The sequence below is a fragment of the Colletotrichum siamense genome (assembly GCF_013390195.1).
Source record: "Colletotrichum siamense strain Cg363 chromosome Unknown KSG_Cg363_contig03, whole genome shotgun sequence".
Classification (NCBI taxonomy): Eukaryota; Fungi; Ascomycota; class Sordariomycetes; order Glomerellales; family Glomerellaceae; genus Colletotrichum; species Colletotrichum siamense.
The window spans coordinates 5,147,205-5,169,157 of record NW_023501016.1 but is presented as its reverse complement, the minus strand read 5'-3'; the positions used below and the strand labels follow the sequence as shown (position 1 = coordinate 5,169,157).

General features: G+C 53.4%; 9 protein-coding genes across 9 annotated transcripts; 3 read left to right on the top strand and 6 right to left on the bottom strand.

The window, feature by feature from the left end:
* Positions 1-443: 443 nt before the first annotated feature.
* Positions 444-1,850, bottom strand: CGCS363_v005351 (putative sugar phosphate/phosphate translocator; the record flags this gene model as incomplete). Its single annotated transcript, XM_036637200.1, has 5 exons — positions 444-821; positions 877-1,508; positions 1,589-1,594; positions 1,646-1,713; positions 1,783-1,850. The coding sequence occupies 5 exons, from the start codon at positions 1,848-1,850 to the stop codon at positions 444-446; spliced, it is 1,152 nt and encodes a 383-aa protein (XP_036498336.1).
* Positions 1,851-4,774: 2,924 nt separating this feature from the next.
* On the top strand, positions 4,775-5,943 carry CGCS363_v005350 (uncharacterized protein; the record flags this gene model as incomplete). Its single annotated transcript, XM_036637199.1, has 2 exons — positions 4,775-5,733; positions 5,790-5,943. The coding sequence occupies 2 exons, from the start codon at positions 4,775-4,777 to the stop codon at positions 5,941-5,943; spliced, it is 1,113 nt and encodes a 370-aa protein (XP_036498137.1).
* Positions 5,944-7,384: 1,441 nt separating this feature from the next.
* CGCS363_v005349 (uncharacterized protein) lies at positions 7,385-7,897 on the bottom strand (the record flags this gene model as incomplete). Its single annotated transcript, XM_036637198.1, has 1 exon — positions 7,385-7,897. One exon carries the CDS (start codon positions 7,895-7,897, stop codon positions 7,385-7,387), a length of 513 nt encoding a protein of 170 aa, XP_036498664.1.
* A 275-nt stretch (positions 7,898-8,172) lies between these two features.
* CGCS363_v005348 (Reticulocyte-binding protein 2-like protein a) lies at positions 8,173-9,867 on the bottom strand (the record flags this gene model as incomplete). The annotated part of the gene is made up of 3 exons (XM_036637197.1): positions 8,173-8,558; positions 8,611-9,616; positions 9,670-9,867. The coding sequence occupies 3 exons, from the start codon at positions 9,865-9,867 to the stop codon at positions 8,173-8,175; spliced, it is 1,590 nt and encodes a 529-aa protein (XP_036497211.1).
* A 1,022-nt stretch (positions 9,868-10,889) lies between these two features.
* On the bottom strand, positions 10,890-11,333 carry CGCS363_v005347 (uncharacterized protein; the record flags this gene model as incomplete). The annotated part of the gene is made up of 1 exon (XM_036637196.1): positions 10,890-11,333. The coding sequence occupies one exon, from the start codon at positions 11,331-11,333 to the stop codon at positions 10,890-10,892; it is 444 nt and encodes a 147-aa protein (XP_036497209.1).
* An 877-nt stretch (positions 11,334-12,210) lies between these two features.
* Cenps (Centromere protein S) lies at positions 12,211-12,655 on the top strand (the record flags this gene model as incomplete). The annotated part of the gene is made up of 3 exons (XM_036637195.1): positions 12,211-12,243; positions 12,299-12,422; positions 12,477-12,655. The coding sequence occupies 3 exons, from the start codon at positions 12,211-12,213 to the stop codon at positions 12,653-12,655; spliced, it is 336 nt and encodes a 111-aa protein (XP_036498639.1).
* Positions 12,656-12,869: 214 nt separating this feature from the next.
* On the bottom strand, positions 12,870-14,493 carry CGCS363_v005345 (uncharacterized protein; the record flags this gene model as incomplete). Its single annotated transcript, XM_036637194.1, has 2 exons — positions 12,870-14,405; positions 14,458-14,493. 2 exons carry the CDS (start codon positions 14,491-14,493, stop codon positions 12,870-12,872), a joined length of 1,572 nt encoding a protein of 523 aa, XP_036497210.1.
* A 380-nt stretch (positions 14,494-14,873) lies between these two features.
* On the top strand, positions 14,874-17,687 carry utp13 (putative U3 small nucleolar RNA-associated protein 13; the record flags this gene model as incomplete). The annotated part of the gene is made up of 3 exons (XM_036637193.1): positions 14,874-15,050; positions 15,104-15,131; positions 15,181-17,687. The coding sequence occupies 3 exons, from the start codon at positions 14,874-14,876 to the stop codon at positions 17,685-17,687; spliced, it is 2,712 nt and encodes a 903-aa protein (XP_036498640.1).
* Positions 17,688-18,934: 1,247 nt separating this feature from the next.
* On the bottom strand, positions 18,935-20,565 carry CGCS363_v005343 (uncharacterized protein; the record flags this gene model as incomplete). The annotated part of the gene is made up of 4 exons (XM_036637192.1): positions 18,935-19,027; positions 19,092-20,061; positions 20,111-20,261; positions 20,310-20,565. 4 exons carry the CDS (start codon positions 20,563-20,565, stop codon positions 18,935-18,937), a joined length of 1,470 nt encoding a protein of 489 aa, XP_036498635.1.
* Between the last annotated feature and the right edge of the window lie 1,388 nt (positions 20,566-21,953).

Here is a 21,953-nt window from a genome sequence, read left to right as displayed (position 1 = left end):
GAGCGAGGAGGCGGGTGAGGGTATTGGCATGACGTTTGTGTTGGAACGCGGTGTTAGTAAGCCTTGGCTTGCAGAGTTCCGCGGTCCGCGATAGGATGATGCAGTCCCTTTGCTGGAACTGTGAACGCTGTCTGCATGTTCGAATCCACCGTCCTGCATAGCAATATTACAGAACGTACATCGTTCATGGTCATGTATTTCCCAAAGGCTATATCTACGCAATGCCTGCTCATGGTATACAATCCTCCTCAACACACAGGCGCCCTAATAAAACCGGGCTGGAGGAGCGCCATGAAACACCGACCGTCCGTCATTAACACCTTAAAATATTTTTCGTTTTTAGTTCCTTTTTTTTATCTTTCCACAATGGATCCAAAAAGTCTTTTGATGCATAGGTATTTCCAAAACTCCCCGCTTTGTACAGAATAATCCAGAAAGATACTTTATCGGCTAGAAGAGACGTTGCTCAACCAGTCCGCTGGCGCCGCTGAGCCCTTGTATGCGAAGCCGATGACGAGCAGCAGAGTAATGAAGACAAGCAGGGCGAAGAAGATTGCGCGGCGGACAAGAGGGGACAGCCGGCCCTCGTCGAGAGTCTGAGAGTTCCAGACCCCACGGACCTTGGCAAAGGCGCCCTGGCCCGAGGTCTTGAGCTGTTCCCATCCGGTCGAGTAGATCACGAGGCCGAAGAGCGCGACCGAGTAGCCGACGAACTGCATGAAGGTGATGCTGGTCTTCCAGATGAGGACGGAGGCGATGATGAGCAGAATGTTCTTGAGGATGCCGGTGAGGGTCATGACCAGGCCTGAGGTCTTGCCGATCTGTGGGGCCTGTTAGCGATACGAGTTGTGGGATTCGAGGCTGTGCGAAACTTACGAGGAACACACTGGAGACGTTGAGCATGAAGGCGACCGCGGCGTTGAGGAGGAGCATGCTGATGCCCGTCCTGTGCAGATCCTCAACGTTGAACTTGCTGAACTCGCTGGCCCAGGCAACGAAGAAGTTCATGACAGCGCAGACCGGGGCGTAGTAGTACAGGCTGACGAGGGGGTCCATCTTTTGCGCGCTCTCATCGCCCTTCAGCAGAACCTGAATCATGACGAGGCGAATGCCCTCGAAAACGATGCCGCCCATTTGGAAGATGAAGCCGATCCAAGAGAACTCGATCTCGCCGAACGAGGCGAGCGCCACACCGGCTACGATGAGAAGGACATTATAAAAAGTCTTCATCGAGGGTTCCGCGACGCCCCAGATCCAGCTAATGATGAGCACAGCGACGGGAGCGCCAGCCTTGAGCATCTGAATGAAGGAGACAGATAGGTAAAGGTAGACCAGGTTGGAGCAGACGAGGGAGCCCGAATACAGCAGACCGATGGGGACGATGGCGCGTAGGTAGACGCGACCGGTCATCTTGACCTTGTGGCGGCCATCGAGGAGGCTTGTGGTGCGCGCCAGCACCTGGGTTGCAAGAGTTGAAAAGACCAGATGCCAGAAGGTGAGAATGACGGCTAGATAATGTTAGTGAGTTGGGATGAGAAGCGCGTGCCAAGAGCGATGAGGTGGTCACTTGGCGATGAGAATTACATACGATATTCTACGTTGCGGTTAGCTCATGTTGAAGTCAGCAAAGACGCGTTAAACTTACTAAAACCTGCCGTGTCAAGCAGCCATTTGTTGAAGAGAATGGTCAGATTTGAGAAGAAGATCCAACTCCTACGCGGCGGTTAGATGAGTTGTCAAGACTACGTTGTTGAGGGCGACGGCGAGGGTGTCTAAACATACGCGATGAAGAAGGCCGGGTGAGCGGCCTTGGAGGCCGTGGGCTTCTCCGTTGTCGGGAGAGTGGTCATGATGGCTACGTTTGAGAGACTTCAACTACAAGAGAGCGGGATGCTGTGTCCAAGAAAGGCCAAGAGGGTTGGCGATCGGTGTTGTCGGGGGTCGGAGGTGGGTGAGATGCGGCGACGGAGACGGCGGATGTGGGCCGGAGCGAGTCGGGGGATCGGATTGCCCAGAAAAGATGGCGAAAAGAGCGGGCGCAGCGATTCGAACACCACCAGAGGAAAAAGGTTGGAAAGGAAAGAAAACGATGGTGGGTGGTGGCAGCTGTGAGGTTCACAATGAGCCGCGTTGAGAGGGAGTGGTAAGGAATGGAGGAAGAGCAAGGAGTGAGGACGAAAGGGTGAGGTAGGGTAAGGGAAGCTGGCGACAAGCCGGAGGAGGAGGAGGAGGAGAGACAAGAAGTGGAAGGCTTAAGGCAAGGTAAGCTTAGGTACTTCTACTCCAAGTCCTCAAGCGTTGGTTGGAGCCTGCTGGTGTCGCGCCGTCTGGTGCTGGAGCTTCTGCGGCGCAGGAACCCGAATGAGCCCCCCTTTCCCAGGCTCGTTTCTCGTGTTAGGTACCGGCAGTACTTGTCTCCAGGCACTTGGGTACCAGGCAATGCAGGCGGTACCTCTCTGGACAGCGGGCTGACGGGCACCTGAAAGAAGGGCTGGGCTGACTGAGGGGTAAAGGGGACTTGGGGACCTCTTTTTGGGAGAGGAGACGCTAACGTCGGGCGGCGGCGGGCACGTGGAGGGAGCGACGCCGACTAACACCAAAGGAGGCCTTCGCTGTTAAACCCCTGTGTCTTGGCCTTCTTTAAAGGTAGACCAGCTCGGCAAGCTGCAAGTCGTCGTTGGAGGAACCAGTCCACGATGCAGCAAGTATCCCGTTCTGGCGAGTGGTCTGTAGGCGAGCTGACACTGCAGTTTAAGAGTAATCAATCAATCAGGCAGCGATGGTAACGAGACATCCACCGTCTTCTTTGGGAGTCTGCTGTGTCAGCCTGTGAATATCCAATGTCAGTTTCGTCCTGATCGTCGACTGAAGTCGTACAAGGGGATGCCATGTGCGACTCAGACCCAGCCGTGGTGGTGGATGTCACTGACGGTTCGAATGCGACTTTAGAGTCAAGCAACTCTAGAGACGGGAGGTGTTCGGACGAGGAAGGGAAGTCAAGACGGGGTTGACAGCGGAGCGGCGGTCCAGTTCAGCCCTGGTGACGATCTGAGTGAGATCCGAGGGCAAGGTAAGAAGAAAGGTATGGTTGTACTTGGAGAAAAGAAAGTTGCCCGGAGCTTTGGGTGGTGAGTGAGTGAGTGAGTTCCGGCAGGCGAACGAGACACTGCACACAGGCACAAGACAAGACTCAGTGCTGCGATTGCACAGGCAGGGGGAAAAGGGGACACACAGTTTCCCCGTTCATCAACCAAAGAAAGTTTGTTTGACCGGGCCCCGCGATTGCATCGTATTGATGAGCTGGTGCTAGGCCAGAGCCTGTGCCGCTACACCCAGGTTGCCAGGACCCCGGACTTCAAACGACCAACAATAGCGCGCGCGCGCCGAGAGACCCGGCTTGCCGCTGAATTGCTTGCTGCTGCGAAGGCTGCTGGGGTCTCGGTGTCATGTTTTTATTTAATTTAAGCTCTGCGGACAGGGGTTGGAGGCTGCAACTAGCCCGAAATGGACCGGTGGGGATTGCTCTTCGCCTGTGCTGCACTGCTGTGCATTTTGCATGCCTGCGCGCTTCTCCGTTTGCGAGGTAGCGAAATTGGTACTTGTAGTTGTAGGCAATGAATTTCACTTGCAGCGAGGGTGAGTTGCGGCGTTGTTGGTTGACTGCATCCCGTCCCTAGAGACAAGCCTCGGACTCTCTCTTGGGGTCCGAATCATAGTTGCATTTCAGGACAAGAATGTAGGGCCTTTTCCTCTCTAAAGAGGAATGTCGCCCATGTGAAGAGAAGAAGCTTGTTCATATTGCCGTCCAGATAATGACTGCGTTGGTGACCTTACATTTGAGACGCCGCCCCTGAAACCGCCCCCATCTTCCAACGCCAACAACCAACAACCCGAGGTTTCTCGTGTGTCTTCTCACGCTGACAGCCAACAACGGCTCTGGCTTCTGTCAACCACCATGGAAACCCGCCAAATTGACCTGCCACTTTCGTGAGATGGGTGTGTGGGGGCAGCCGTCGTCGGTATGAGATGCCTATTCTAAGGACCTGAGCACCCCTCTCAGCGGCTGCAGTGAGGCGATTAAATCACTGGAGAAGGGCGATGGTGAGGCACATCGCCAAGAGTTGACCAAGTTGTCTTGGTGAGTCGAGAGACTGCAAGGATTGTTACTCGAGCACCCAGCTAACCGTCACCAGGAGCAAAGATCGAGACACCAAGGAACGGAACCGGGCAGATAAGTCTGGTATCACACGATACAAGGGACGGCATGCATGAGTAGGTACCCAAGAATAATTTTGAGTTTACTGGCATTAATGACAACCCAAAGGACATGTCGCTGTTCCCGATGCCGACTTACGACGCCATCACTCTATCGCTGTCACGCACGAGGCTCGCAACGATGGGGTGGCTGAATCTCAGCTGCATGCTGATCTTGCACAGCCAAGAATGCGACGAGCCTTTATCTGATGGGGGTGAAATCTACTCATATGCATAGCTGGAGTTGGGAGCGTGGACCAACTCATTGTAGAAGTCTGATGTGAGCCCACGGCCCCCATCGAACCCTTCAAAGTTCAAGTACTTCAGGCCACACCCCTCATCGGCCCATGTATCTTGCCTCATATTTGGCTGGTACGCGTGTGTCTCTTCCCCTCTCATCCTCTTCGTCCGGCCTCAGTCGTTCCTTCTTTCATACCGAAGCTCACCTGGATTGAGCAGTGTTCGGGCGTTTCTTTCACTCTTTTACCACATTATATTGTTATAACACACCTTGCCCGTCATGAAGGCATCCGCTTCATCTCACCAGATCAAGTATCTGGCCTTTCTTGCCTCAGCCGTTTTCATCTGGTTCGTCTGGCGAGTGAACGCCCCTTCGGAAGTCGCAGACAGGGTGCGCAAGATCGCCTCCCAATACAACTCGTCGCCCAGCGATGGCATCGACACCAGCACGGGTCTCGCCAAAACCGAGATCCTCTCGCCCGAGAAGGCGGAGGAGTACTGCGACCACTACCGCCTCAAGTCCATGCCCGAGGACTTCGTCCGCAAGCGCAAGATCTACGACCTGCTCCTCGTCAACACCGAGATCGAGATGCTCGAGCTGCGCCTCGGCCAGATGGAGCCGTACGTCGACTACTTTGTGATCCTCGAGTCCGACAAGACCTTCACGGACCACCCGAAGCCGCTGTACGTCAAGGACAATTGGGACCTCTTCAAGCCCTGGCACGACAAGATGATCGTGCGCACCATGGACCTCGAGGCCATGAAGGACGGCTCGACCTGGGACCGTGAGAAGCTGAGCCGCAACGCCATGTACGAGCAGGTCATCCCCGGCCTGACGGGCGAGCAGGCGGCCTCGGAGGACGACATCCTGCTTGTTTCCGACGTCGACGAGATTCCCAAGCCCGAGGTCCTCCGCGCGCTGCGCAACTGCGAAGTCCCGACCCGGGTGACGATCCACTCCAAGATCTACTACTACTCCTACCAGTGGCTGTCGAGAAACGACTGGAACCACCCGCAGGCAACGCTGTTCCGCGGCAAGGATACCGTCCTGCCGGACGACCTGCGTTCAAATGCCAATGATCATCACTTCAACCAGGGCGGCTGGCACTGCAGTTACTGCTTCAGCACCACTGAAGAGATGGCGCAGAAGATCAACTCGTTCTCCCACTCCGAATTCAACAAGCCCGAGTTCAAGGACCCGCAATGGATCGTCAAAGTGGCTCGGTTGGGTCATGATATGTAAGTTCTCCTGTGAAGGCATCGTTCAGAGCACGTTATTGACAACATTGGCACAGCTTTGGCAGAGGCGACTCCAACTTTGACCGCATCGAGGTGAACCATGATATTCCGGACTACATCAAGCGCTACCCCGACAAGTTCAAGTATCTGGTTGACCGCGATCCCCCCAACGCCAACTTCAGGGACTACCAGACCAGTCTAATGGACTGAGCTCACAGCAGTTTGGGGCTTGTGAATGTAGAGTGATCTGATACTGGAAGGAGACCCAGGAAAGACGGGATGACAGGCGTTCGGGCGCATCATTGATATGCGGGCAGGCAAGGATTGCAATAGAAAGGACTCTTTACTACCATTATTTTTGAATATCAATTACACTACAGTCCCAGTGAGGCAATCTATCTCATCATCACAACTTCTGTAAAACTCCCATCTACCACTGCACTGAGTAAGCCCTGCGGGTATCGTTACACTCGCTTTCGCTCCTATCGCACCGAAAAGAACCAAAGTAGCAGCAGGAGACGTCCGAGAGGCCAAAATAAAGTTTCCCCAGACGGAACCGCCGGAAACTTCCTGAGACGTGACGCCCATTCAGCAACTCGGAAAGGCCCCCCACCTCCACATTCAGGCACTCCCATGACTCGGCGTGCCTAATTCCAGCAGAGCCCCTCCTCCCCTCCATCAAACTCGCGCACCTTCAAACTTTAGTTGAACAAGACGACCATCACCATCAAGTCAAATTAGTAGTGAAAAAGGTAAACCAAATGAAGCCAAGACAGCGAATCATAGAACGAATCAGAGAGGGTGGGTTTGTCCATCATTCACTTGTAGCTATGAAGAAAAGTAAAGAGAAAAAAAACTTCAAAAAGGGTGGCCCTGGAATACACTATTACAATCCTTATCTAACTTTACAGATCCGAGACGGTCGCAACGGTGACCTGCCCTATGGGTTTCAAGTCGACGAATGGGCTGAGGCTGGGGAGATTACTGCAATACCGGCGGGAGAACCTTGAATAATCATAGCCAAGACGGCACACACCAACGGCGTCCCAGGCGAAGCGCAGCAAATACTCGGATTCCAGCGGACGTTTTCAAGTCCATCTCTCCGACGCTGGAGGGCCATTCCTTGACTCGTGCTAGGCGCTGTCATCTGGAACCAAGGTTTGGGTACCCTGCCTTCGAGCAAGAAGGCTGCATTTCTCCCTGTGCTTGAAGCCCTGGGCGATGATTAAGCGAGAGAAATCATCGCATCATGGACTCGGCTGTTCGAGGACCGGGATTCCCCGCCGTTCGTTAAGCCCTATCGTGCGCCGTAGCCGCCCGACCATCCGGCACCGGCACCCGGCCCGAGCCCGAATCGTGAAGTGGGACCGGCCAGCTTTCGGCGTCGGAGCTGTGTGATGGGTCCTAACCTGTAAAACGTAGGACGATCAAGCATTGTGGGAAGCATCTTTAACAGTACCATGTGTTTTATACTTGTACAGTTGCTACTTTGCCATAGCTGGTATGAAATTGTGAATCCTTTGTTCAACCCATTAGAACGCCTCCTTTTCCCAGCCTACCCGTTCAGATACCGCGAGAAGCTGCGCTTTTGCTGTTGATTTCCTTTGAAGTCCGTGGGGTATTCAGACGCAGGAAGAGGAACCAGCGGCTTCTAGCGACTCCTGCTCCTTCTTCGACTGCGGCTCCGATCCCTCCGGTCCCGACGTGACGAGAGGCTCCTATCTCTCCTGCTGCGGCGGTCCCTATCGCGATCTCTGTCACGGTCACGGTCTCTATCCCTATCCCGATCCCGGCGATCCCTGGACCTGTCCCTATCACGGTCTCTCTCGCGGTCGCGGTCGCGATCACGGTCTCTGTCTCTTCGATCTCTGTCTCTGTCACGCTCCCTGTCGCGATCCTTGGCTCGACTTCTGCTCCGCGACCGGCTGCGGCGGCGGTCTTCACGATCATCACGCGACAGATCGTGCGGTCGCTCCCTGTCTCTACCGGGAGGCACGTACCGATCGATCTCGTCCAGATCACGCTTTCGTTTGGCTTCTGGAGACCGCTCGCCCGTACTCCTCTTGTCGTCGATTCCTGGGACGGGCATGCCCTTCTCACGAGCCTCACGCTGAGCGGCCAAGTATGCCTTGGCTTCCTTCTCCCGCTTCCGAACCTCGTCCATCTTTGTTGTCTCTCTAACCTCCTGTTCCTTGTCCAGTTTGGAGGCTGACCTGACTGCTGAAGAAGTGGGACGCGACCGTGACCTACTCTTGCGGTCGCGGTCTCGCTCCTTCTCTCGGTCCCTAGCCCGATCAGGAGATCGATCTCTTCTGGTGCGAGAACGACTGCGATCCTGACGAACAGACTCGCGCCTCTCGACTCTTGGAGATCTGCTGCGGTCTCGCCTTGCCGTGCGTGGTCGAGATCTTGAGCGGGACCGTTCGCGCCTGTCAGATCTCAAGCGAGAACGGCTTCTATCCCTTCTCTCCACCCGAGTGCGTGAGTGACTCCTTTCACGGCGCTCTGTCCTAGTTCGAGAGCGACTTCTGTCCCGTCTGTCATTGCGCCGATCCCGGCTGCGGTCCCTAACGCGAGATCGGGAACGGCTCCTGTCGCGACGATCGTGTCGTGTGCGAGATCGGCTCCGATCGCGTCGAGTTCTAGTACGGGAAGGAGAACGAGTCCTATCTCGCCTCTCTGTACGTGTCCGAGATCGACTCCTATCGCGCCTAGGTCTTGACCGGGAGCGAGATCTGTCACGTCTGTCGCGAGAACGATCCCGGCGGGGTGACCTGGAACGACGATCACGTCTGCGGCGGTCGTCGTCGTCTCTCGTACGACGCCTGTCATCGTCACGATCACGTTCACGATCCTTTCCGCCATCTCTTGACCGACTACGGCTTCTGGTCCGTGTCTCTGTCGTCTCAACCTTTGGCGCGGCAGCCACACTGCCATCTCTTGCTTCTTTCTTTACCACCGGATCAGAGGGCTTTTTGGATTCCGAGACCTTTGGCGAATCGCGCGAAGAGACCTTTTTGATAGGCATGATAGCAGACGCCGGTGCCAGCTTTCTAGGCGGGGGAGCCAACGCCTCATCAATTTCCATCTCGGGTTGCTTCGCTGCACCGTGGGTGCTTTCGCGCAAGAGATCCAAAAGGGCTTCCTCTTCGAGCCTCTTCATATCTTCCTGGGTGAGGTTCTTCTTGGCCTTCTCAGTCTCCTCTTCTCGCTGTTTGCGTCTCCGTTCCCTTTCCTCTTGCCGCTCACGCTCGCGTTCGGCATCGCGTTCACGGTCACGTTCGCGATCGCGGTCCCGGTCTCTTCGACGGCTGCGGCTTCGACTCCTGTCGCGATTCCGGTCTCGACTCCGCTCCCTGTCTCTTTGCCTGCGGCGTTCGTCTCGCTCGGCGTCTCGCTCAGCCTGAGCCTTTTCCCTAGCGGCTCTGCGGGCGTCTCGTTCTGCCTTGCGTTGCTCCTCCGCCTTTTCGCGCTCCTTTTCGACCTTCTTTCGCTCCTCTCTGGCGATCTTACGCTTCTCTTCCTCGATGGCTAGCTCCTTCTGCCTTAGCTCTTCGCGTACTCTCTCCCGTTCAGCTCTTCTCCCCATGGTATCGGCGTGGTATTCCTCGTCTGTTTTGGCGCCTCGTTGTTGCTCTGCGGTCGCTTCTTCCTCGCCAATGTCGGCTCGACGAAGCTGGCGCATTCGTTCCTCAATAGCCTTCTTATCGATGAGCTGTGTGATGACCTGCTCAGCCTTTTGGTAGACGCCAGATCGCTCGAGAGCGCCATCAATAAGGGCGGCAGCCTTTCCGCGGTCGAGTGTGAGAAGTTGGTGGGGGTTTCGTTGAACCTCGTGTTCGGCGACCTCGAGGATGGCTTTCGTAACTTGTTCCTCGTAGTCCTGAATCGCTCGTTAGCAGAATAACCGATGGCCAAATGAGAGTGCAGACGTACGCTGGCAGCGAACTTATCCCACACCTCTTTACGAATTGCGTCGTAGCCTCCCTTCTTCTTGAAGCTATGCGCCAGTGAATCGATGGCAGCTCGGGTGGCAGACGGCAGAGGAAGATCGGAGGCTTTGTACTTCCTGGGAGCTGGAGCATCGTTGGCGGCTGTCGCCCCCGCGGCCGCATCAACAGACGCAGATGCCATGGCGGCAGGTAGCGCCGACGTCGCCATCCTGCTGTGACCCCAGTCAGGGGACGTTGGTATTGATATTTGCGCCGCCGGGCGGTGGTGTCGTTGGTGTCGCAGAACAGCGTCGTTTGCGCGCTTCGCAGTCGATCGATGGGTTTGCCTGCACCGCGAGACAAATGAGATGTCTGTCGCAAATGCTTTCGCCTATCCCCTTTGGCGACGGCAACAACCTGATGCGAAGGTTGTGGAGCGAATGATTTGGAGGAAGAAAGAGCTCGAAACCCTTGCTTCTAGAGACGCGTTCGGAAAGCGCCCCAGACGCTGATTTCTCAAAGTCCAACAGTGCAAGCAGTTCGGTCGGTGGAGCAGACAAGGGGGCCACAAACTTTAGTGGCACCTCCATCCCTGTTCAGACCGGAATGTGGTCCGAGCGCTACTCATGCAGGCTGATTCTCAGCGGCTTCATTTTACAATTGGCAGGACTTCGGTGCTTGGAGGTAGCAAACATGTATTAAATTCCTGTATGGTCCAGATTGTTCTCTATTATTATGAGGTGTTAGTCCCATGGAATAACATACGAATTAAAGTTATACATAATGTGCGCTTTTAGTATGCATCGACGCGGCTTGAATAGATCTTTGGACATTTTGGTTCAACAAGCAGCAGAAACGTACCTTGCGAGTAAACTTACAACTAACCTATTTTTGATGGAAGTGTTTTGGACACTTGAGCAAGTGTCGAACCATTGCATCTTCAATATAATAGTAAGTACCTCGCTGACAACAGCATAACCCTTGCGGTTGTGCACTTATGCTGTACATCATGATACTTAAGGATCAGCTCAACCTTGTAGATCAACTCCTCGAGACCCCATCAATCAGTGAAGAACACAGGCCTCATCCACGAGAACAATTTGCAAAACCAGACAATAGGATGGCCATAAGTACCGGTGAATATGTATTAATGATGCTAGAGGACCAACTAAGCGAAACGCCATCAAAAAAGCCGCGCCTTTGCTTTCATAGTTCCCAGTCTTTTTACTCCTTGACCATAAACTCCTCGATATCCTTGTCTTCATCATCCTCCTGCAGCTCAGCAAGTCTCTTCTCCTCGGCGTCAATCATCTTCTTCAGGACGTCGCGCTGCCTCCTGCGCGCCTTCTTGCCCCAGTCGGTCGCTGTCGTGGAGCTGGGAGCGTCCTCGTCATCGTCGTCGCTGTTCTCGGGAATCTCGACCTGGCCGCGCAGGGTGTTGGGCTGGACCTGCGCCTTGGGGGCGTTAGGATCCTCGATGGGAGCCTCGTGCTCCTTCATCTGCTTGCCGCCAGCCAGCTTCATGAGGTAGGGACGGACGAGGCAGTATGCGCCGACGATGATAACGAGGCGGATCCACTTCTCGGGCGTCATGCCCTCAAGACTGCCGCGCAGGTTGGTGCTGAAGCGCGTCCAGACGGTGGACACAAGGTCGAAGATGCCGGCCATTTTGACGGTTTGGTGTCGCAAAGTGGGGGGATTGAGAGGCAAGCGGTCGTGTGGAGGAAAGCCAACCGAGTCGGTTTGCGCTTTGCGAGTTGGGAGGAAGTCGTGCGTTATATGTAGTCGTTGCAGATAGTTGAGTAGGTCGGGTCAGCCGGATGAGGTGGCGGCCTTGACGGAATAATAAAAGGAGAATTGATGCGGATGAGGAATCGCGGCTGGAGAAAAATGTCGCGACGTCGAGAGTCGGCCCGCACGGCGTCAAAATTGCTCCAAAGGCCCCACGTGGAAGAACCCGCTAGCTTCGGCCAATTGGTGGCACGGCATTGGAGAAACGCTGGAAGCTCACACTGGTGAAGCGACTTCCAAGGGTCCTACAGGGGGTTCGCCAGTGATGTCACAGCGCGTTTCTTCGCATTGCAAAACCTCAAGGTACACGCAGAAGTAATACCACTAGAACAGGACAAGAAGCCGCGAAACAAGTTGGCTATTGATCTGAACTCAAAAAAATTGCTAGTATTATTTGATAAATGTGAAATCTATAGGATATGATTTCAACATAACAACAATTTGGAAGAAGTTTCCCGCGAGGAAGCACCTGCCCAGCACCCCCAAGCGACGCTTAGTCATCAAACGCGAGATCATGTGATTATCTTCAGCATTAATGCAGCTTGGTTCATCAACTTGACCTGCAAGGTTGAAGGACCCAAACATCAGCTCACGCAATTCGTGCAATTTCGCTGCTGATTTGACGCGCCAAAACTTACCTTCTCGGCTGTCATTCTACTTTTGTTGGAAAAAGACAGCATCGCCGAGACTAGCGACGCGTCTGTCGCGTAAAGTGGTACCGACCTCAACGCACCCCACGTCTATCACCTTCACGATGGCTGAATCAATGGACGAAGAGCAGCGTGAGGTAAGCAGGCATCACAACTAGAAGCTTTAAGATTCTGGTCTAATCCGGCATTCAGCGCCTCAAGGCCGCACTCTGGTTCGCGGTTGGCAAAATCGTCGATGAGGAGTCGCTGAAGCAAAACTGCAACGCAACACCGCAGTTCATCGGTGCATTGACTGAGATGGTTTGGTCCCAAATCGGTAAGAGACATGCAAGTAAATGCCTATGTGCTTTCCGGGCTAAATCACCCGCAGAGTCCGTCGCCATTGACCTCGAAAACTTCAGTCGACATGCCAGGAGGTCGACAGTGCAGACAGAGGACGTGGTGCTTCTGGCGAGAAAGAATCCCGATTTGTTGGACCTTGTGAAGGAGTTTGTCGAGCAGAAGAAAGCTGACAAGCTCAAGAAGGGCAAGGGCAAAGAGAGGAGATGATCAAATCGGCTGGCGTTGTTCGCATTCCGATGATGAAAGAGGTCGTGGCATTTATGATACCCCAAATTTATGAATTCAGCAACGAAACAGAGCCATGCTTTGCCACTTTTCCCATTCAAGTAATGAGGTATCTCGTAATCCCGCACGTGCTTAACTCCCAAGACGCCATTTTCCCCTTACAAGCCTCAATTAAATCATCACCCTCTGGTCCATGTTAGGACTGTTCTTGTTGTCTTCTTCGTTCCTCGGCTGCTTCGGCCTCGTCTAGCTCGTTTAGTAACTTCCACTCTTCTTCAGTGAGGTGAAACCACTGGGCAAGGGACGTGATGATCGTCCAAAGTTCGCCAGCAATTACCAAGTGCAGGAACTCCAACCCCAAAAAGTTGGTGATGCCCTTCAACGTCATACCACTGAAGATATTGATCTCATGGATATCATCGAAAGGAAGCCTCATCCTGGACCTGTAAGACCTTGCGACCAGTCTGAGCGAAAGAGCCTCATACGGAGACACGAGCACGTAACCAGAGATGACTGTGAAAATGTCTGATGCGAGGCATGCAGGGAGCCTAGTCAGCATGGTGTCCATATACTGCACGGAGGCGTGGCCGTAGGCGCTATCTGGTCCTGTGCTTGGTCGAAGCTCTGCGGACCAGAGTCCTGGAGGCGCATCGGTGGAGTCAGTAGCTTCAACATCGAAGCTGATCAGTGTTGCACTGACGCCTCCATCCTCGTCATCATCGCTACCGTACTCGTCTCCTCTTGCTGAGAATGTGCTTTGGCGGCGGACTGCCTGAACTGGGGCACCGTCATTGGCCTCTTGGGGAACCCCGCCGAGTGCCTCAATTGGCACCTCCGGAATAGCTTCGTCTTGGGGCTGTTCAATTTCCGGCTCTGGGTCCGGTATCTCGGGGATCGGCGCCGGTGGTGGGGGAGGTGGGGGAGGCTTGCGATGATGTACTGTGTTTGGCAGTCTCCCATAGAACTCTTGCCACAGATGACCAGTCACTTCGGTCCAGATTTGTCCCCAAACGACAAACGAGACAAAGGGAACGGCGTTGATGCACCAGGCGCAAGCATACTGTGCTAACGACTCGACGCTGAAGTCCTTTGGCGGTTCTGGCGCTGCAATAGGCGAAGAAGGCGATCCCGGGACGAAGAAGCTCAGTGACGGGAACCATCTGCTGGATGGTATGATGTCTAGGCGTTGGAGAAACACGTAGAGCTGGAGGTGTACTCGGATGTAGGATAGACCCATGTTTAACCACCTATTCTTCCTTGGGAAGGGATAGAGGTAGTAAGTAGCCATTTTGAAGACGTGGCCCCCCAGAAAGGTCGGTAAACCAGTACCGAGGGCACTTGCGAGCGACCGATTGCCGATTTCATTCTGGAGCAGTTCGAAGAATGAAATGTCTGCATAGCGCTTATACAGAAGAATGCGCAGTCGCATACCGTTGATGCCCCAAACTCCTCCAATCTCCAGTGCTCGCCCAAAGCGAAGGAGCCGAGTGCCCACCGCATCTTCATAGTTGAAGTATCGTCGCACTGAATCAACCTCTGCCGCGGAGGGTGTGTTATCAGGCTCCGCGACTCCTATGACCTGCATGACTTCGTTATGGGATCGGACCATGTCCCGGTTCATGCGCTTGGTTTCGGGGTTGATCGGTCGGCCGCGGTTGTCGTATTGTTGCTCTGGCGCCCGAGGATCGGCTTCGCCTTCACCCTCGACAACATCGTCGTATGGCGACCGGCCCTGAGTAAACATATCAGCTGCGGTAGCCCTGGTGGGTTGCGGAGGTGCTTACCAAGGCTTGAGCCGTCAACGGGCCTTGTCTCGTCATCTTCGGGCACAGATGCGCTCCAACATATGTGCGACAATGTGGTTGACTTGAGTTGGTCGTCTCACTGTCGCTGCTTCAAAGTCGCTGGTAAGACCGTTGCCAGCCTGTCAACTTGGGGGCAAAAAGTGGCCCTGTGGCTGCTTTTCAGATGTCAGCAGCAATGAATGCGTTTGAGAGAATGCGCCGGGATGTGCTTCAGTGAAGCAGCTGTCGCTGCCGCTGTCGAATGGTGCCGGGGGTAGCTCCTGGAGCACGAAGTGGGGCTCGGATTAGATAACACTATCGATAAGCGCATCCCGCCGACAGAAAGAAAAATTTCTGGACTTTTCGCCCGGGAAATGCTTATCGCGATTGATCGTGTTGCTTCTACAACCAACATCATGGCGAGCAAACAACCGTTCAAGACCACTTTCGAACCGGAAAAGGTCATTCGACCTATCTTCACCGGAGGCTCTGTTGCATTGGACAATGGCGCCAAGATTTTGGCCACGCCCCTTGGGGAGGACGTGATCTTGACCAACCCCTCTAACGGAAAGCATCTTGCAAAGATCGAAGGCGTATGCGCCCCAGACCGCACTCAATTGACGCGATGCTGACCATGCGCTTCTAGGATGGCGAACAAATCTCGACTTTGACCTGTACGTATGCATACCAGCATCATTGAGCAACCTCTAACGCTGAATCTAGTGACGCCCTCCGGGTCTCACCTCATCATCTGCTCCCGATCTTTGTCCATGAAGATTTACGCTCTGAAGACCACCGAAGACGGAACGATCGAAGCGAAGTTGACGAGATCCCTCAAGCCACACGGCACCCCTGTCGTCGTTCTCGCTGTCGACCGAACAAGCACCCTTCTTGCGACAGGAGGAACGGATGGAGCGATTAAGGTCTGGGACATTGTCGGAGGCTACGTTACCCACACTTTCCGCGGTCCAAGTGTTCTCATTTCCGCTCTTCACTTTTTCGAGGTTGCCGCTCGTTCGAACGATCTTGAAGTAGAGAAGGTTGGCAAGAAGGGAAAGAAGTCGAAGCAGGTCGAGGAGCAGGACGATAACTCTACGACGACAAATTGGCGGTTGGTGTCCGGTAGCCAGGATGGAAAGGTTCGCGTCTGGGATCTCCACAAACGCGCCGCTGTTGCGAACCTCGACTCCCACGTGTCCAACGTCCAAGGCCTGGACTACTCCCCCGAACAGAACGCCATCGTGTCGGCAGGCAGAGACAAGACGATCATCTGGTGGGATGCGAGGTCTTGGAAGATCCGGAAGATCGTGCCTTGCTTGGAGCTTATTGAGGCTGTTGGTTTCGTTGACGGCGGTCGTCTGACCTACTCCGCGGGCGCCAAGGGCTGCCTCCGTATCTGGGATACTGACACCGGACGCGAGTTGACAAAGGAGCAGCCTGCGAAGGCTGAGGCGGAGGGCATCGTGAGCGCTGTCTCTCACCCCGAGCTTCCTTTCGTACTTTGCGTGCAAGTGGACCACACGCTCGCACTCTACAAGGTGCCCAAGAAGGACGATGTTGAGGGCTCTCTGCTCGAGCCATTTAGGCGTATTTCAGGCACTCACGACTCGATTATCGATCTTACTTACCTACTCCCCGACCGCTCGCTCCTCGCCCTCGCTACAAATGCCGAAGATATCCGCATCGTCTCCGTCAAGGACTCCGACGCCAACGCTACCACAGAGAACTCGACGTATTTTGGTCAAGATTTGGCGTTACTGAAGGGCCACGATGACATTATCGTCTCCTTGGACGTTGACTGGTCCGGATACTGGGTTGCAACGGGTGCGAAGGACAACACTGCTCGTCTCTGGCGCATCGACCCCGAGAACAACTCTTTCACATGTTATGCTACCTTCACGGGTCACACCGAGTCAATTGGTGCAGTTGCTCTGCCCAAGCAGCCCCCACAGGTGTCATCAGCACAGTTCAAGGATCCCCTTAGCCATCCCCCGCCATTCCTCTTGACTGGCTCTCAAGATCAGACTGTGAAGAAGTGGGATATTCCGAGGGAAGCTCAGCAAGGGAAGAAGGGAGGCCGTGCTGTCTTCACCAGAAAGGCGCACGACAAGGATATCAACGCCATGGATGTCCATCCTTCCGGTCAACTCTTTGCCTCTTCATCTCAGGATAAGATGGTCAAGATCTGGTCCGTGGCTGAGGGCGAAGTCCAGGGTATTCTGCGCGGCCACCGCAGAGGTGTGTGGTCAATCAAGTTTGCCCCTGCCCAGTGCCCCGCCATTCAGGGAGACGAGGGTCAGGTTGCTGGAAAGGGTGTTGTCTTGACGGGTAGTGCCGACAAGACGGTGAAGCTCTGGAGTTTGACCAACTACACCTGCATCAGGACATTTGAGGGTCACTCCAACAGTGTTTTGAAGGTCGTCTGGCTGAACATGCCAAAGCTCGAGGGCAAGGGTAAGAAACAGCTCCAGTTCGCCAGTGCGGGTAGCGACGGCCTGGTCAAGGTCTGGGATGCCAACTCTGGCGAAGCCGAGGCAACGCTTGACAACCACGAGGACCGTATCTGGGCCCTGGCCGTCAACTCCAGTGACAACACAATTGTCTCTGGTGACGGTGACTCCATCGTCACTTTCTGGAAGGACACCACTGCTGAGTCCCAGGCTGCCGCTACGGAAGCCGCTCAGAAGCTGGTTGAGCAGGAGCAAGAGCTTGAGAACCACATCCACGCCGGTTCTTACCGTGATGCTATTGTTCTTGCCCTCCAGCTTAACCACCCCGGTCGCCTGCTGAGCCTGTTCACTTCTGTTGTCAACTCTGCCACCCCCGAGCAGGGCAGCCTCTGTGGTCTGAAGGCGGTCGACAAGGTCCTTGCTACTCTCTCCGACGAGCAGATCTTTACCCTTCTCCTGAGGTTGCGTGACTGGAACACGAATGCCAGAACAGCTGCTGTTGCCCAGCGCATCCTATGGGCTTTGGTGCGCAGCTACCCTGCGTCCAAGTTCTCTAACTTGTCAGTAAAGGGGGCCCGCGGACAGAAGAGCTTGAAGGAGGTGCTCAATGCCCTCAAGGTATACACTGAGCGACACTACAGAAGGATGGACGAGCTTGTGGACGAGAGTTATCTGGTGGAATATAACCTGCGGGAGATGGACAGTCTCGCGCCCGCGATAGAGGATGTTGCCATGGACGACGCCATGGATGTAGAAAGAGATACCATCATGGCATCCTGATCAGTTGTAGTAATACTGGCACAGCAGAACACTAGAAAGAACTGTTTCTTGTGCGTACATACAATTCACACGAACGAACGAGTTTGATGGGATTTGAGATGATGCTACTATATGTCTTTAAGCTAGTGCGTCGTATAAATTACTTATAAATGCTCCGGTCAAACCCGAATGGCAAATGAACCCTTAGATGTTCCTTCGTCGGGCCTCCTAGACATTATTTTAGGTAACTTAAAATAATAGTAATAACTTGTATCCGAAGAGGGATTCTACTAGCTGGTACAATTTGGCCTTCTTGTGAGTCAAACCGAACCTAACGACTACTAAGAGGACCCTAGTTCACATCATTTCTATGTAGCTCTAGCCGACCGAATAACCGTGCCAGCATACTCATATACAATGATTTGACTAAACTGAGAAGTAGATGTATAACCTAATGTCTGGGAAGATGGATTGAACCCCATCTTACATATTTAAAACAGCTCTTTCAGCTTCTGACATCCGTCGATCCATTTTTACCTCCTCTTCAACGCGACCCGTTTCGTGATATATCCGAGAAAGGTCTTCGAAGGTAGTTATAGTGGTGGGATGATTCTCTCCGAATATCCTAATTCGAGCCTCCAAAATCTCTAAGAGTAGTCGCTCAGCCAGGACGTGTTGTTTTTGCTCTATATATATCCTTGCAAGTTTTGTTGTACGCATCAAGGTGGAAGGGTGCTCCACACCCCTTACCCTTTTCGAGAGCTCTGCAAGTGTTTCGCACAGCTGTTGTGCCTCTTTCAGTCGATCTCTAGAAGAATATACGTCCACAACTAAGTCCATAGCTCGTAGCGTTTTACGATGCTCTTCCCCCAGTATCTCTTTTGTTTTTGAAAAAACCTCCAAGCAAAGCGGTTCTGCCTCATCGTAGCGTCCTAAACAAGTAAGAGCAAACGCTACTAGCCTTTTGCGACTCAAAATTGCACCTATGTCTTCTGGCCGAAGTCTTTGGTCAACTTCCAGCACCTTCAATGCTATTTCAAGCCCTTCTTCTTCTTGACCCGTGTCAATATAAAGACCCGATAATCTGTCCATAGCTGCTGCTGTCCGTCTGTCCTCTGGTCCAAAAACTTTGCTGTACAAGGTTGTGGAACGGAGCTGAAGCGATTTCGATGTTTGGTATTGCCCTCGATAACCAAAATATTCACCGACATCGCGTGAAAGCCAGGCGTCCTCTTTGAGTGGCTTCTCTCTAGTAATTTCCGCATGCTCTAAAACAGCGAGGGCATGCGGTAGCAGTTGAAGACATGCCACTCGGTTTTCGTGACTTCCATCTGGAAACACTCTTTGCACCATTTGAAGAGCTTTTGTCGCAAATTCAGACATTGAGCCCCTGTCAGCAAGCTGTTTTCGAGTGACAAGTTGCACTAGTCTGTGCATGTCGAACAAGTCGTCACCAGCCTTGGAGATGAAGGAAAATGCCTGGAGAACCCCCAGGGCTTGGGTGACTTCCAGATCAGTGTTGATTTGAAGATCAGTTTCGGAATCTTCCCCCAGCTCTGGGTCATTGTCCAAATGCGACGCTTTCCGTAGTGTTTCATAGCAGAAATCCCAGATGAACTGCTTCGGTATAGCTTGACGGTCAAAGAAGCTCATCAAATAGAGCACTTTGCTAGCCATAGGTTTCTGATGCTCAATGTGCTTGAAAGAGATGGCCCAGGTGGCTGTCAATGCATGCGGTGTCTTGGTGTCTCGCCCGACTGCCTCAAATGGCTCGCTCAGGCGCTCAATTATACTGGAGTCGCTCTTGTCCAGGAGCCCGACGTAGGCCTTGATAGATATCGAGTTCGCAAGTATATAAGATGCTGCCTGTGCAAGAGCCAGGGGTAAATGCTCAAGACGTGACGATAGAAGCGACGCTTCTGCAGGCATCACCCTTTCATCTTCTAATAGTGTGCGCAATAGCTGAGTAGTTTCAGTCTCGGTCATCCTTTGGATTTCAACGGGCAGCTTTCCTCGAGTAAGCTTCAGCCCTGCCTGCTTGTTTCTCGTGGTGATCAGGACCGATCCGTGCGAACATTCGGGTATAGAATGCCCTAAGCTGGTTGTTCGACGATCGGCTTCGGCGGTGGAGTTTGTGGGGAAGAAGACCTCCGTGTCGTCGGCATTATCGAATACGAGGAGCCATCGACCTCGCCGCTTGTTCTCCAGCCATCCCTTGACAAGTAAGAAGATGTCAACCTCTTTGTTCTTGTGCCCAGGAATTTCGCATTCTCGAGCAATATCGCTGAACGCCTTCTGGAACCTTTCGACGTTACTCGCATGGATCCAAAAGACGGAAGCATCTTGGAAACTCTCTTTGAACCAGTAACAGTAGGCCAAAGCGACTTGTGTTTTCCTGCAGCACTTAGCATATAGATGTGAAGATGAACGGGAGGATTGTGTACCCGACTCCACCGAGACCATGTAGTGCCACTCTGGAGCGCGGCTTTCTGCCAGGGCGATGGTAAGTATCGCTGTGACCAAAAAGATCTTTCACCCGTTCGAGGACTTCTGAGCGGCCAACAAAATCTGGGTTCTCATTGTAGGGGACAATAACTGCCAAACCATCAGTAGAATTTCCTATAGAGTCACTCAGCTACTCACATGCTGGAGGTGGTGTCTCTATGGTGCGAGAGACATGTGTCGTGGCTGTTGTGTTTGTTGGTGATGTAGCGAAGTTGTACATGTTGAGAACGGCCTTGGTTGCGGAAGCAGCCGCCACAGCTGCGAAGCCCTGCCAGTTTTTGTTCTTGTGACTGTCGGCATAGTCGCAGACTGACTTGACGATTATGCAGGGAATCTCGTCCCATACGCCGGCGCCTTCCATCTCGAACGCAATGATACCGTGCTGCTGCGCCATCATGTCTCGATGTTCTCCGGACTTCATTACGGTATCTCCCGAGCCCACAGTACCGACGAATACCTGTGGCGGCGGTGAATTCGAAGTGTTAACAATAGCCTCTCGTTTGCTATTTTTTTGATATCGACTGTTGAGACGCCTTCTTGGCACTTGAAAGTCCTCATCGCATTGTAGATCTATGCAGGACGCATTAATTGCTTCGTCGCAAATGATATCCTCGGAACAACTGCAATTTGCCTCGTATTGGTGTCTGTGAAGGTAGTCCGTTTGGAAAAGAACATCTGCATCGATGCTGGGACGAATGTATTTTGACCAGTGCCCATTCACCACAGCGTTTCGTTGGATATGTTCTATCGTGTTAGGAATTTGATTGCGTAATTCATCGCGACCGAAATCCGTCTTCAGGCGAGCAAGAAACGATCGTATTTCCTTGATTGGCATCCCTAAAACATCACTGGCAGTGTTTTTATGGGCAAATTTCGAGGGATATTGGCGGCCGTAGTCGTACTGGACGACGTTCTCGCTGATGATCACGTCGCCCAGTAGAATCTCGACTTCGGGGCACGGATTGGGCACTCCACCGCAAATGCCGCAAAGGAAGGCTAGGTTGACGAATGGAAAACTATGTCGAAGGCTGGTCGTTGCACTTGATGCGCTCGTCTTGCCCATCTTATGCAGCAGAACGAGCACGGCATTTTGACTGCCTATTCGACCCAGAGTGTAAGAGTTGTGGTCGCCAGGTGCTTTGCCGAACTGGTTTCCTGGCCAAGTTTCGTCAAAAGCTAGCGCGACAGCATCAAATTCGATAGGGAGGGCACAAATCAGCGCCACGGTGAAGTCTTCGCGGCGACTTGGCCGTGGGCTCGCCATTTTCGATCGGCGTCAGTTGCTTCGAGATGTCATGAATCCGCCTCACGCTGCGAGGGGAGCAAAGTGAAATGCTCTCAAGAGATGCCCGGGATGAGGAAATAGGCAGGCTCTAGAATGAGGGCGCCTATCGTATTATTCCGGCTTAGTATAAATCAGGCTGCGCTCCTGCTGCATCTTGAACTCCTCCATGTAATTGGACCAGCGACCACAACGTCTGCATGCGCCACTCAAATGCTCTTGCGGCCCAAGTCGACGGCATGCATGTGGGAACGGATCTCTGAGCTGATGCCAATACGAAGCCATTCATTCTCATAAGGAGGTCTTGATATCAGTTGAAAGAGGTTTTCATAATGTGAAGAATAGTTCCGTTGTCACCTCGGCACATTGAGGTAGGGAACACGGAAGCTCTGGGCGTGGTTGCAAAAGTGGGGCGTGAACATATCACCCGAGAGACGGGCGACTTTTTCGAGCCTGCAAAGGCAATGGGGGCGCATCGTTGAACCATCCGCGCCTTATCC